Source organism: Hyperolius riggenbachi, chromosome 5, assembly GCF_040937935.1.
Source record: "Hyperolius riggenbachi isolate aHypRig1 chromosome 5, aHypRig1.pri, whole genome shotgun sequence".
Taxonomy (NCBI): domain Eukaryota; kingdom Metazoa; phylum Chordata; class Amphibia; order Anura; family Hyperoliidae; genus Hyperolius; species Hyperolius riggenbachi.
In genome coordinates, this window is record NC_090650.1 from 389,444,519 (window position 1) to 389,460,380 (window position 15,862).

General features: G+C 45.6%; 1 protein-coding gene across 4 annotated transcripts in view; it reads right to left on the reverse strand.

Moving 5' to 3' along the window:
* RGS22 (regulator of G protein signaling 22) overlaps nt 1-15,862 on the reverse strand; it is a 157,828-nt gene that overhangs the window by 20,329 nt on the left and 121,637 nt on the right. For all 4 annotated transcript variants that reach the window (XM_068237725.1, XM_068237724.1, XM_068237727.1 and 1 more), the window contains 4 exons: nt 9,444-9,610; nt 3,970-4,132; nt 2,289-2,447; nt 521-589 (listed from right to left, as the gene is read on the reverse strand). In XM_068237725.1, coding sequence (XP_068093826.1) covers nt 521-589; nt 2,289-2,447; nt 3,970-4,132; nt 9,444-9,610 — 558 coding nt within the window. The remainder of the gene's footprint in view (nt 1-520; nt 590-2,288; nt 2,448-3,969; nt 4,133-9,443; nt 9,611-15,862) is intronic.

Genomic DNA, 15,862 nt, shown 5'->3' on the forward strand with positions numbered 1-15,862 from the left:
TACAGCAGCCGTCAATCGATATTGCTCAGGCATCGTTAATGATCTGGCCTGTTGGATCCTCAACAACTCTGATGCCCGAGCACGACCAATCACAATGCTATTTTCCACCCCCACCGACCAGCTGAAGCCATGCCGTCACCCCTCCACCACCCTACATAGAAAAAGACCTCAAGGCTAGAGATTTGTCTGGATAGCATCGTTCCCCAAATTGTTGCCCGAAGGATCGTCTCCTGATCCCCCATCATGGGTGACAATTCTTGAATGTGTGTACTTAGCTTTATGCTGGGGGCCATTTATGGGTGCATAGGGAATTGGAACAGTTGTCAAGTGCAACCAGTCAGTACCCTGTTTTCACTTAACAGCTAAATCCTGATTGGCAGCTTTAGGCAACTGTGTTATTTTTGCTCCAGTTTCCTTCGCGCCTGTTTTGGTAAATCAGCCTCACTTTATTATAAGGCCCCCTGTAAGCAAATAAATTATATGACTAGATCTATCATACAGTAAATTATAAAATATGTACCTTCCACACCCCTAGTTTCTTCTTATTTGTTTGGAATATGACATCCTCTGCCACGTCCTTCATCTGTGACTGGAGACAAAAAAACACACACTCAGCATAATTATTTCTCATTTAGTATAAGGTGGGTACAGCAGTGCTAATCCTGTATATTTTACTAATGTCAGAATTCACTGCACTTACCTAATAAGCCAGTGGTTCTCAAACTATGGGCAGGGCCGGATTTAAGCCAAGGCCGCCTAGGCCATGGCTTAGGGCACCACAGGAGCAAGGGCACCAAAGCAGCAGGCTAAACTGGTGCAAGCTTGCAAATAGTGCAGGGAGATCAGGCGAGTGCCTGACCACGGTACTCTGTTGCCAGCCGCCTGTGCAGCGGCTGCCCTGCTCTCTCTGCATGTTGGTGTTGTGGCTGGCGGCCATAACCTTGGGCAGTTATGCAGTTTCAAGCGGAGGAGGTAGAATAGCAGTTGCCAGTCATTCACATCTCCACTCGTCTCCAACGTAGAAGCCTCCTCTTCCCATCTGACTCGCTGGTAACATGCCGGCAAGTCACAAGTGGGAGATGCTGGATGGAGGGACAGATGCACAGCGGCAGCTGATGGAGATGGATGGGAAGAGGAAGCTTCTGCACTGGAGAAGAGCAGAGGAGTGACACTAATGGCTACTGCAGTGTGGAGGCGAGCTGGCTTCCTATACTGAAAGGTGGAAGAGGGAAAGGGAAGGATTAAGCGAGTCAACTAGCAACCTATACTTGCGGGGGAGGGGTCATCAGGCTACCTATACTAGAGGGAAAGGGGAAGGGGTCATCTGGCTACCTATACTGAAGGGGGCGGCTGGTGACAGTGGCCTAGGGTGGTAAAGAGTACAAATCCGGCCCTGACTATGGGTCATGGGCTGGATGTGGCCTCCTCCTGTGATCTCCCACGTAAAGGTTGGCATGGAAGAATTAGCGAGATTTGCTTTCTCATGAGGTCCTGTGCCTAGTTCACCTGCAGGGTCACAACTATAAGGGAGAAGCCCCTGAGACCACAGGGGGCCTGGAGTTGTGGGGACCCCAACAGTGGCGTAGCTAAGGAGCGCTGGGCAGTGCTGCAAGTTTTAGATTGGGGCCCCCCAAGCACTCTATACATAACAATTTATACGGTGCTGCACCAAAACCTGCCAATGGCAACCACAGTGTCAGAGATGCAAGAAGGGGATGGGGAGCAGCTTGTTAATGATTACCACGATTCAAAGCATCTATAAAAGTGATTATTATGAGCACAGTACCAATAGAGAGCTAATTCTGCAGTTGAGGAAGGGCTCTTCTGGCCCAAGGGCCCCGATGCAGTCGCAACCTCTGCCCCCCCTATTGCAATGCCCCTGGACCCCAACAACTAACCTTCCCTCCCTCTGATACAGGTTCTCATGTTCCAGGTCAGGTGTTTTTGTAGCTACACTTGTTACGGGTGTGAAGATCTTGATGTCCACACTTGTTTTATGACCATTCCAAGATGCACCCTCAGACTGTGAGGGTCATAAACGAAATGAGCATTGGGGGATCCCAACAACTATCCTTTCCTCTGATACGGGTGTTCATGTTCCAGGTCAGTTTTTGTATCTACACTTCTTTTGGGTGTGAAGATTATGATGTCCACGATCATCCATCTGATGTGTGTATGGTGCTTTAGGCTGACTATGCTGAGTACTGGGGTGTCTAAAGGTCCTTTACCCTGTCCCATCAGAAGAGGGCAATAGGTGAACATATTTTATTAAATATTGCGCGTCTCACCTGCATCTTTTGACGCTCCCTGTATTCTTCTGTGGACAGGAACATAGGCAGCCATTTCTTCTCTATCCTCATCCGAACATATTTCTGGATTTCGACCAGGACCGCAGAGGACAGCCGATCATGAAGAATTTTTCCCCAGCCTCCTGCCAGCATCATCACCTGCAGCAGAAGATTAACAGATAATAGATGGTGTGGGTCTTGTGCCAGATCAAGGTGGTCTAATACAGTAAAAGAAAATATAGTGAAGTAATAGTGAATTTGAATTGCTATAAGTCTGAATTGCCTGGTTTATGCTACAGTATGTGAGTCAAGTCTATGATGGTGTGATGTAGTAATCATGGGACTGTGAATTGATTCACAAAGCCTGCAGAAGGGCAGGTAATGCTAGAGAATATAAAGAGGAACTGTGGTGAAAATAGCATAATTAATAAAATTGCTTATTTTTTACAATATTCATTCATAGATTATTTAGTCAGTGTTTGCCCATTGTAAAATCTTTCCTTTCCCTGATTTACATTCTGAAATGTATCACTGGTGGTGACAGCTTTGGGTCTGCCAAATGATCTGTTCATTTACTGAGAGTTCTATGCACAGAGGGAGACATTGCTTGCTTGGCAGTTAGAAAAAGCTATTATTTCCCACAATGCAATGAGGTTCACAGACAGCAAACTGTCAGGACCATGGTCATGACATCCCACTGTGGGAGGGGTTTAACCACAATATCAGCCACACAGATTATCTATCCAAGAAAAGGTAAAGATTTCTTGTGGAAAACAGGGTATCAACTAGTTACTAGGATGAAATTTAATCCTGGGTTAAAGTTCCTCTTAAGTCATCTAGAAAATCTTAAATTAGGGTCAATGATTAATCAACCACATCAATCCACAAAAAAAGCTCTACTGACCCAAGAAGTGGAAGTCATGGAAGCAAATGAAAGCCATCAGCTGACGATCAGTTAACTGGCAGATGTGTTAGTTACCTTAAAATATGGTGGCCATACACTGATCGATTTGCCATCAGATCGACCAACAGATAGATCCCTCTCTGATCGAATCTGATCAGAAAGGGATCGTATGGCTGCCTTTACTGCAAACAGATTGTGAATCGATTTCAGCATGAAATCGATTCACCATCTGTGAAGCTGCTGCTGCTGCCGCCGCCCCCCGCATACATTACCTGATCCAGCCGGCGCGAGTCCCCCGGTCTCCGCTGCCTTCTTCTTTGCTCTGGGCTCCAGCTTCACTGTACTTCCTGTCTGGGGAAGTTTAAACAGTAGAGGGCGCTCTACTGTTTAAACTTCCTGCCGGGACAGGAAGAAGTGAAGCCTGCCGGACTCGGAGCCCAGCGCAGAGAAGAAGCAGCGGTGACAGCAGGGACTCACGCCGGCTGGATCAGGTAATGAATTGCCGCTAGCGTCGGTCGTTGGGCATTCGAACGCCGCTATCGACGCACTCCCGACCCGCTGGCGATCTAGTAAAATCTTCCGCATGGACAGGAATGACGGGAATCGATGGGAACGATCAATTTCGGACAGAAATCGATCGTTCGGTCAGCGTTTGCACAACGATTTCACAGCCGATTTGATCACAAAGATCGAATTGGCTGTATATCGGCGGCAAAATCGGTAAGTGTATGGGCCCCTTAATTAGTAGCAGGAAACAATCATGTTGCTGATTTTCACCTGCTCTTGTTGGTCTCTTGTGGCTGGACTGTTTGGACCAAAGAAATATTTTTTATTTAAATATTTGTTCTTAATATCCTTGGATTTTTCCTGCCTCTTCTCTTTTTCTTTGTGTGGCAGTCTTCTGAGCTGCTCCAGATCAATCCAGCACAACAGATCCATGCTGCAAACAGAACAAAACAATGAGAATCTACATGCTATACATCTGTCAGGGCAGGCTCCACTGATCAGAGTGCTGCCCCAGAAAAGACGCTCGCATACATGGACCTTTGAGTTCAGTCTGCAGTTCATGGTCAGCTTGACATGAGCTTGACTGCTAGTCAATTGTTGATTGTAGTGCAAATGGACCACTGTCTTTAATCAGAGTCTAGTTTCCCATTCATTTGTATAGTTGGGCTAACTGAAAGTACCCTAAAGCCTAAGGTCGGTATATCCTAGCTCTAATGCTGGGCATACACGGTTCGTTTCTGCCGCTCAATTCTCCACTCGATCGTTTTTGCTGCTCAATTCTGCAGTCGATTCTCTTAATTTCTGCTCGTTTTTCTTATCTTTTTCCATTCACTTCTATCAGGAATCAAGCGGCAAAATGATCGAACGGGAGATCGGACCTGTCGGATATTATCTATCTATCTGCCTAAAAAACGAACCGTGTATTCCCAGCATAACAGTGTTTAACTGCCACATCTAAAATCCTCTCCTTTCTCCTCCAATCACAGATCTAGCCACGTGCCTTGTACCTCAGCCTTGCAGAGAGTCAAGAAATCTGCAAATGGTGACCTAGACAGCAAGACACGGTTTTAAATGTATGATTGTTCTGTTCTGTGAAGTTATTTTACAGCTTTGCATGGCTAAATTATACAGTTGTGATATGGGTTCAATAAAACCTGCGGTTCAGCCTCATGTCAGACTCTGAGGGAGCACATTTGGCTGCAATGACACTGGAAAGAATTAATAGACCACAAAACTGCCCATTAAAATGCAGGCGCTGGTTGCGCTGTGCGGCCAAGCCCTGCTTGGGGCAGATGTTTTCATTCTGAGCGGCATCGATAACACGGGCGCTGGGGATTGCCAAACGCATGAATATCTCTTGAGCAATGTCATTATGCCGCTGCCCAGGCCCAATCAGCTTTCTCATTTGCTGAGCACATTTGCATGAAAATGTCCATATCATAACACACGTGTGGAGAATGTGAGAATGATTTATGAGGCTCAAGCAAATTGGCAAAACTGCAAGTACAACAAAGTTCTAGGACAAAGGCAACACATGACTAAATACGGAACAAAGGGGTGCAGCATCAACAATGTTACTTCACCATTATTCTGCATATATTAAATGGTGGAAAAAAAACTGAGAATTATTTGCAGACAGGTACTAAGAAAACTGATGCAAAAGTGGAGCAGTTGCATAGATTCACTAATCAACATCATTTTTATTTTTTTTACACTTTACCTTTTTACTTTTGCTCCAGTCTTCTTTGAACCTATCTGTGTAAAAAAATCTTAATCGATTCAACCGTATTGCAAGAAGGATTTACCCATTTTCCTGGTTATTGGCACTAAGTTTTACTGTTTCTGACTGTTTCATTCAAGTTTCGATTAAAAACACCCCTTACGGAACTGCTGGTGGGAAAATTAGATGTGGTAATAAATTGCTAGTTTTCTAAATTAATTTTCTAAATTAATTGAAGTCCAACTAAACTCAGAGTTGAAATGGGCACACTCTAATAGCAATTAGGATGATAGAGGAATATAAGAAGTGTACAGACAGAATGTCGGGTAAGAGAAACATACCTCAATAGAAGAAACATGACTGCGATAAAAAAGGATAATTTATTAGAAAAAACACTGGACAACGCATTTCATAGGCCTGTAGCCGCTTCTTCAGGTCAGTTAACAGGGTCTTAAAGAGAGTCTGAAGCCAATTTAAAGAGACTCTAACAAAAACAATTCCCCTGGGGGGTACTCATCTCGGGAGGGGAAACCTCAGGGTCCCCATGAGGCTTCCCCCTCCCCTGTAGCTGCAGGCAATCCAGCGCTGGCTCCCCCGAAGTCTCCGGTAATCCAGGCTCGACAATCCTGACAAGCTACATTTACTGCGCACATGCTCAGTACAAAGAAGCCAGGGACACACAACCATTCAATTGATGACACAGGGACACTTGCATTTTATTGTATAGGATAAAGGCTATGCTGAGAATACCCTACGGAGAGATGGACTAGCCCAAAATCTGTCGCTAATGTCAGATTTCTAATACTTACTATAAGTGACAGCAACATAGGAGAAAAGTAATTTATTGATCATTTTACTCTGGAAGAAGTGAACTTCTTATTTGTATGGGTTTTAACTTTTAAGATTTTCGCGACAGTTCCTCTTTAAGTATTTCATAATTTTTTGGGACGCCTCCTTCCTCCCAATCTATATTACGACTCCTACATTTTGTTGAACAGCGAGGAGAACGCCAGCGCATACCACTAAGGCTGCATCTGAAATGACCACCAGCTCAGTGTGCAGCACCTAAATAGATATTCTGCACACTTTGCATTCAATTCAGATGCAAATTATATGCAAATCTGCTACTACTTATCATGCGAACAGGAAACTCAGGATGAGGGGCAGGGAGCAGCTAACCTAATAGTTACATAGTTTCAAAGTTAAAGAGAAACTCCAACCAAGAATTGAACTTTATCCCAATCAGTAGCTGATACCCCCTTTTACATGAGAAATACAATGATTTTCACAAACAGACCATCAGGGGGCGCTGTGTGACTAATTTTGTGCTGAAACCCCTCCCACAAGAGGCTCTGAATACCCCGGTACTCTGGGCAAACTGCCACAATGTAACAATGTTCACAGACAGGAAATGGCTGTTTAAAGCTGTCTGTAACAGCCAGAGCAGCTAGGAGCAGCTACATAAAACTTGCCCACAGTAACAATGTCACCATGTAATACATGTCAGAATGTGAATCTGGGAGAGGAAAGATTTTACAATGAGCAAACACTGACTAAATCATTTATACATAATTATTGTAAAAATGAAGCACTTTTTTTTATTAAATTATTTTCACTGGAGTTCCTCTTTAAAGGGGAACTGAAGAGAGAGGTATATGGAGGCTGTCATGTTTATTTCCTTTTAGACAATACCACTTGCCTGGCAGCCCTGCTGATCCTCTGCCTCTAATACTATTAGCCATAGCCCCTGAACAAGCATGCAGCAGATCAGGTGTTTCAGTGGTTCAGACTTATAAGTCTGATCTGACAAGACTAGCTGCATGCTTGTTTCTGGTTTTAATCAGATACTACTGCAGAGAAATAGACCAGCAGGGCTGCCAGGCAACTGGTATTGATTAAAAGGAAATAAACATGACAGCCTCCATATACCTCTCTCTTCAGTTCCCCTTTAAGAAAAGGTAGGGGGAAAGGCTGCGCATCCCTAAACACATGTTGCAATCGAATGGTTAATCGCACAGGCATACACCACCTCTATCAGACTGAAAAATGCATGCCCTGCATCCAAGACAAATGCTAACATTTATTAAGCTAGGAGGAACTTTAGCTTCCAATATGGTTTGCATGCAAAGTAAATGTTATCCCTGTTATGGCCTGCATCTTTATCCCAGGCACAGTCCTGCCATTCTATTGTGTGTACATGTCTGTCCCCTTTATACTGTAACTTCATGCATCTGAGCAGCCTTGCTATCCTCACATTGTGGTCCGACCTCCACTTCACTTACATGTCATTCAGTATCCCTACCAGTTTGCATGCTCACCCCATTTCCTAATTCCCATCAGGGGACCAATGTGGGAGCAGGGAGGATTGCACAGGAAAGGTATGACTGGCTCATGTCATGTGGGAGAAGGGAAGAATGAAGGGGCGGAGCTACAGCACCAGGCACTTCTGTGGTAGTGGCAATTAAAGGACAACTGAATTGAGAAGAAATAGAGGCTGCCATATTTATTTCCTTTTAAATAGTACCAGTTGCCTGGCAGCCCTGTTGATTTATTTGGCTGCAGTAGTGTCTGACTAACACCAGGAACAAGCAGCCAATGCAGCCAATCTTGTCGGTTCTGACAATAATGCCAGAAACACCTGATCTGCTGCATGCTTGTTCAGAGTCTATGACTAAAATTATTAGAGGGAGAGGATCAGCAGGACTGCCAGGTAACTGGCATTGCTAAAAAAGTAAATACATATGGAAGCCTCCATATCTCTCTCACTTCAGTTGTCCTTTAAGGGGAATCTGAAGTAAAAATAAACTTATGATATAATGATTTGTATGTGTAGTACTGCTACAAAATAAATCATTATTAGCACAGATATGAGCCTCATATTGTTTCCAGGACAGGGAGAGTTAAAGAGACTCTGTAACATTAAAAAGATCCCCTGGGGAGTACTCACCTCGGGTGGGGGAAGCCTCCGGATCCTAATGAGGCTTCCCACGACGTCCTCTGTCCCACGGGGGTCTCGCTGCAGCCCTCCGAACAGCCGGCGACTGTGCCGACTGTCAGTTCAATATTTACCTTTGCTGGCTCCAGCGGGGGCGCTGTGGCGACTTTCGGCACGGAAATAGACGGAAATACCCGATCTTCGTCGGGTCCGCTCTACTGCGCAGGCGCCGGAAACTTGCGCCTGCGCAGTAGAGCAGACCCGACGGCGATCGGGTATTTCCGCCTACTTCGACGCCGACAGCCGTCAGAGCGCCTGCGCAGGAGCCAGGAAGGTAAATATTACGTCACCGCTGCACGGAGGGCTGCAGCGAGACCCCTGATGGATGGAGGACGGCGTGGGAAGCCTCATTAGGATCCGGAGGCTTCCCCCACCCGAGGTGAGTACCCCCCGGGGCCGTTTTGTCGTTACAGTTCCTCTTTAAGAAACTTCAGTTGTTATCTATCTATGCAAAGGCGCTTCTGTGAGCTCTGGTGGACAGCACTGTCTTTTGAAGCTCTTATCTCAACTGTCTCTCCTTGTTTCTTCTTTGTTTATGTTTTTTTCTGCAGGGAAAAGTTCAAAGGGTCTTTTAAAATGCCGAGTGCATTGTGGAAACTGCAATTATTAGAGAATTATGCAATGTTATAAAAAAAAGCTATATTCCTGAAAATAAAAATATGACAATATTTTCTTTGCTACCAATGTTCTATTAATTATCCGTATTACACAACCAATTCATAATATCATGAGGTTTTTCACTTCGGTGTCACTTTAAGACAAAGGGGCATAGACTAGAAAAAAAGAAGACACTGGAAACATATACTGTATAGTATGTCCTCTTTACCAGTGCAGACAGTATATAAAGACAGTTTGAAAGTCCATTTATTATCAATCCACGAGACAGCTTTTATAGGACAGAAGATGTGGATTTAGGAGTCTTTTAATGCAAATTATATGTAAGCAAAAATGTGTTCACAGGTTAATTGCAGTAACTGATATAATAACATAATAATTTGACAGTTCTCCAGATCATAGCAGTGTATGTACCTTGCAAAGTGCTCCTCCAGAAAGGTACGGAAGTGCTCCAATTCCATGCGGTGCCTCAGTAATGTGCCCAGGTTGTAATTCCTGTACTCCTCTGGCACCAGCTCCCAGAAGTTGGGCTCTTTAGGGACGTCAGGAGGTGGCACAAATATTGACTTCCGAGACAGATCCTGGTAAAATAGGGCTCATTACAATTCATCTACCGTAAAAAAATACATGTAATTGCTTTCCTTTAACCTCTTGAGGACCACAGGCTCACACCCCCTAGTGACCAGGCCATTTTTTACAATTCAGCATACTGCAGCTTTAACAGCGTGCTGCACGGCCATACAATTTACCACCCGAATGAATCTCCCCCCTTTTCTGCCCACCAACAGAGCTTTCTGTTGGTGGCATCTGATTGCTGCTGCAGGCTTTATTTTTATTGTTTTCATTAATTTAATTGTCTTTTATTTTTCAATAAAAACATAAATTTCCCCTCCCCCCTCCCCCAGAGGTCCAATCAGGTCGATCCTCTCTCATAGGCATCAACCTATGAGAGGGGATCGCATGGTGAGCCGCTCCTGGGGTCAGTCAAGTGGCAGGGCTGTCCCCAGTACAGCGCTGCAATAGATCGCAGTGCTTTTTTTACAGTCTGCCAGAAACGTTCGCCGCTGGAATTGTTTATGGAGCTCCGCTCCGTCACTCAATGTGTTATTCCCCGCTAATCTCCTCCCCCAGGACTTGACACCAATTGGCGTTAGGCGGTCCGATCCCCCAGGACCGCCTAACGCCAAATGGTGTCAAGTCCTGGGGGAGGAGATTTAACCACCTTACGAACGCTGAGTGGTGGCTGCAAGGAGGCTCCCCGCCTCCTTGCAGCCACCCCTCGGCGTTCGTAAGGTGGTTAAATTAGTGCTCCCATCCAGGGGCGTCCTTAGGCATGTGCCATCTGTGCACATGCACAGGGCCACCATTCCTGGGGTGGCCAAAACATGTGCTCACAGAGGGACGACCTGGTCATTGTGGCTGCACACATCACTGCTGGTGCATCATGTCGCTGCAGTGCAGCAGGTCACAGTGACACCGTGTCCATGTGTTGTGCCAGGCTCTCCCCATCAGCCCTGCCCCCGGCATTGTGAAGAAAGGACGCCACACAATGAGACAGTGGGGGCGGAGGCAAAACACAGTGGCAAATTTCAGCAAAAGTGAAACATTTGTGCCATGAGCACAAGGCGGCTATGTAGTGTCCACAATGGACGAGGCCATTTACTATGCACAAGATACCATACTGACATTGGCGAGTGAAGGGGGCACTGAATCTTTCTCTGCCCAGGGCCACCACGAGGCTAAATCTGCCCTGTCCCATCTCTGGTACTTGGAGTAACCCCTATACTTTCGTCACCACAACGACGGAGGATCTTTATGATATAAATGTAATACATAGAGGTGCTTTTAATATCAGCAGCCAGCGTCCAGACTTTATTTTCTGTATGAGCAATCTGCCCATCGTGACATTCCTGAGGCTAACTAATCAATGAGGTACTGCCGGGTACTGCTACATTTAGGGCTGTTTTCCACTACAAATCGCAATTGCAAAAACAGTGACACAATTTTCCAGCATGCAATTCTAAGCGCTTTTCTGCAGTTTCTCTTTTTGTGCATGTGATTGCATTTTGCAATTTTTACTGGAATGATTATTATTATTATCCTACTAATATTATAAATGGGAAAGTTCGGATGTTTGTATGTTTGTATGTTTGTTACTCGATCACGCAAAAATGGCTGAACGAATTTGAATGAAATTTGGCACACACATAGTACATTACCTGGAATAAAGTATAGGATACTTTTTATTCCCATAACCAAAAAGTGGGCGGAGACAAATACAAATTTAACTGGGAAAATGTAAACTGCAGCCATTCTTACACTGTTAATGGTAGGGTTCTCAACTTTGCACAGTTGGTCGATGGGTGACTAGGATTAATATTCAGAAAAGTGGGTGGAGCCTATAAAAGCCAATCAAAATACACCTGTTGATTTTCAAGGGGAATATTTACATTGCTGCCATTCTTGCACTGTTAATGGCACAAGCCTCAAACCTGGTACAGTTGATCATTGGTTGACTAGGGTTCAAATTGAGAAAGGGGGTGGAGTCACAAATAGACAATCAGATTTGTTTCATTCCAATGCAAATTATTGATGCCAAAGACTGCAAAGCTCACACACTTGGTCATTAAGTAATTGAGTAATTGTGTGTTAGGGTTAGAAAAAAATTGGGCGGAGCCAACATCGGCCAAATACATACCCGGGCAATCAGCTAGTTTAATTATAAAGTGCCAACATATTCAGTGGTGCTCTACAAAGTCGAAAAACAATAAGGGGTACATAATGATGCAGACAATGATATACATCAAATATTGACATTAGTACAAAATACAGAACTGGCGGTTACAATGACAGATGTAACATGATGAATAAAATGTACAGTATTTTTCAGAAAAATAAGACGCACCTAGGTTTAGAGGGCAAAAATCAGGGAAAAAATATATATATACTAAACCTGGTGCGTCTTGTACATGGTCTCCCCCATTGTCCTCCTATGCTCACTATGTGTCCCCTTCTGCCCCCCTGTGTGGTCCTCTAGTCCCCCTGTGTCCACTCCTGCCCCCCTGTGTGGTCCTCCTGACCCCATGTGTCCCCTCATGTCCTGTGTGTGTGTCCCCTTCAGCCCATCTGTGTGGTCCTCCAGTCCCTGTGTCCCCTCCTGCTCCACTATGTGTGTTTCCATACCCCATTAAGCCCCCATGTTGTCCTCCTGTGTCTGCTCCAGCCCCCAGCCCTCCCATGTCTCTGCTCCAGCCCTCTTCCCCTCCCCCCATATCTCCGCTCCAGCTCCCTCCCAGTATGTCTCCACTCCAGCCCCCTCACAGCATGTCTTCACTCCAGCCCCCTCCCCCCCCCCCTCCCGGCATGTCTCTGCTCGAGCCCCCTTCCCGCGCTTATGCATGTCTCTGCTCCAGCCCCCTCCCCCCACATGTCTACGCTCCTGTCACTAGGGGAAGCCGCGTGGCTTCCCCTAGTGACGGTTCATGTTAATGATTCAATGAGTCCTTTCCCATGACTCAATGAGTCATTAACATGAGCCGTCATTAGGGGAAGCCACGCGGTGCGCAAGATGACTGCAGATCTCCGCTGCTGGAGGAAGGTAAGCCACTTTGCCGCTAACGATTCTTTTACAGGGGTAGCGCTGACAAGATGGAGGCAGAAAGGACCACACAGCACTGAAATCAATAGGGAGGTGAGTCGCTCTGCAGTTATTGTTACCGGGGGAGCGGGGGCCGGCAGACCACACAGGGGGACAAATAAAAGAAAAAGGGGGCTAGGGTTCATGATATATTAAATCAGATAGTAGAAATTTATTAACAAGAATCCACCAAGGACACAGACAATATAGCTTGATTGCATGCAAAAATCAGCTTATTAAAAATTCCAGTAAAAACTTGCGGAGGATCCACTTATCATAATTGATGCTCAATGCCTGATAGTATACCTATCTAATCTAAGCCGGCATCATACGTCTAGCCATGCATCCACACAATGGCGCCCATACACTCCTAAGTATTGCCTTATTCCATCCAGATGATAATGCCTGAAAGTGCACTCCCCATAGGGGGCAATGAGTCCACCTGCACAGCAGCGATGTTGTAGTGCTATAGGTAATGGCTTATCTCCACAGGGATAAATGGGTGCTTCCAAGAAGGAAAAGTCACTCTTACCACCTCTGCTGCAGCGTATCACGTGGGTATCCACTTCATGCCTATGTCAGGTGGAGTTCCGATATGGGTAAAGAGAGAGCCAGCTTCCGAGGTATAGCTCAAGTCTGCATCTAAAGATCTTCGCTCAGCTCACTGAGACAATAGAGACAATAGAACCAGTCATGTCTTGCCGGAGCGGCGTCCTGGTGTTGACTAGAGGCGATGTGCCTGGATATATGTATTTTGTTCTTGTTACTGACCCCTGTGGCTAGGGTCTAATCCAGTGCACTCCCTCCTCCCCTGTATGTGTTTGTCAGCATGCACACAGCTTATGCTGGTGCATGTGCATGGTGCACATGGACACATAACGTTAGCTCCCTTGTGCGATTGGTAAGATGCACTATCTGTCCCAGGAGAGGACATCAGGATGTGTGCTCCTAATCAATTGATAGGTTTGATGCAATGAATGTGTTTGCATGTCTGCACTATGCATGTTACAGGGCCAGAGTTAGGACACCTATGTTTACCTGGGTACTTCTGCGCAGTATAGGTGACTAAGCATAAGAATGCATTCTTCTGTGAAGTAAGACCCCGGCTTTTAACTTAGCTGTAGGGATAACAGTTGTGCCTGGATGAGTAAATCTGTGAATGCATTTGTTTGAAAATTTGCATGCGAGAGTGTGAAGGGTTAATAGATTTTTGCTGGTGTTGCACACGAGACACAATCCCAGCTGTACTCACACAGCTCAGGTATCAAACTTTGATGGCGGCGCCTGGCACACAGGGGGACAAGGCAGGGAGTCCCCAACGTAGTGGCGCGTCAGCGGTTTGTATCGGCGGGTGTTTTTAAGTCGGGATTCCCTGTCTTTGGAATATAAGACGTAGGGACTTTTTCTCCCCATTTTTTGGGGGAAAAAAGTGCGTCTTATATTCCAAAAAATACGGTAAAACAGATTGTGATCTATGCAATGAACAACAAAATCCAAGACACAAGAGGGTGACAGAGAAAAAAATGAAGTTTTTCCAGTCGGTTATTGAAAGACCCATGTGGACCCTTTAGCCATTACACAAGGAATTACAAAAGAACAGGAAATAGCATGTTTCTATTGGTAAATGGAAGAAAATTGCACAGTTACACAGGGACATTATAGCATTCAGCAATGGTACACAGAATAGTGATGTAACGATGTAGGGATAAGTATAGCAGATGAGTCACTGAGTCCATTTGGTGGTGGAGAAGAGCACACTCGGAAGAGGCCCCTGACAAATAGGCTTACAACATAAGGGTTGGGGGAAAAGGAGAAATAAGGGGGAGGGGTGTATGTCCAAGGGAAGGGGTGGATCTATGACGATGGCAGGTAAGCAATTGTGAGCAGATGGATCTTTAAGGCCTTCTTGAATAAGTTGAAGATAGGGTGATCCTGATGGGGCGAGGGAGCAGGGTCGATACTTCCATGAAGCAATGTGAATCACGTGCTTCAGGGCGGCAACAATTAGAGGGCGGCAGGAGGTGGCTCCACATCCCAAATGCCTCCCTCTTCACACTTTCCTGTCTCCCGCTCCCTAGATGCTCAACGCCACTTCACTCATCTGCTCTAAATGTTCCAGCGATGGGATCTCCATCCACCCATTCAGCGTCCTGCATCCATGGCTACAGCGGTGCCTCCTGTGACCTGTTACGTACTGTCAGATCACATGAGGCGCCACTGTAGTCAGAGAGGAAGTAGGACTTCACATGCAGCTGGTGATCCCATCGCTAATCTGCTGAGAGCGAGTGAGTGATGCGGTGCTGGTGCAGAACATACCCAGTATCCTGGGGATCAGATGCTGCAAGCCAGTAGGGAGGAGATGCTGATCTTGGAGGAAGCAGAGGGAGGTAAGCATAGAGCCAGTGCATTGGACAGCCCGATGTGTCTCTCCTATTTGGTCCGGCTTTGCACACGCATGAAGGGTGTGGGGGGGGGGGGTTATGTTTGTCCTCACAATGTATTGCTTTGGGCGGCAAAAAGACTACAACCGTCCCTGGGACAGAGTTCCAAAGAGTAGAGGCTGCTCTGATGTGTTGCAGTTTTCCGAAGGCAGTATGTTCTGTTCTGCTACATTTGGAGAGGTGCGAATTTTACAACCACGGTATAAATGCAAAACAACCAATGTAAAAACGCAACAAATGTACCAATTGTACACTGCAGCTGCAAAGCAGTCATACTGTGGTTGTTGTAGAATGGCCCTTAGAAGTATACTTAGATGGATGTTTTTTTTCTTCCTTTTAACAGTCCATGGAGTATTGTGTATGTGTGTGTAAAAAGGGGAAAGAGAGGGGGTGTTAAGTGGGCAGCCGGTACATCAGCTTGCAAGCTGAACATAAAACTCACAATATTGTATTTACAACTATGGGGTTTATACTTTCGCCATTAATGGTGCTTTAGAGGGTGTGCCTGTTGGTCTCATGTTCTGTTCATACCACATAAAATTAAACATGACATTGGTATCTATGGGGAAAGCAATGATAAATGAGCTCTTGTGTACTGCCATACTGCTGATAAATGACTCAACTTGCAATGACTAAGTGAATTGTGTAAAAAGGGATTACCGGCTTGTTATGCTTGTCATTGCCGCCGTCGCGTTTCTTAGTATTTTGTTTGTTCAAAGTCACATAGCGCTGACATCGGCATAAAGGATCTGGGA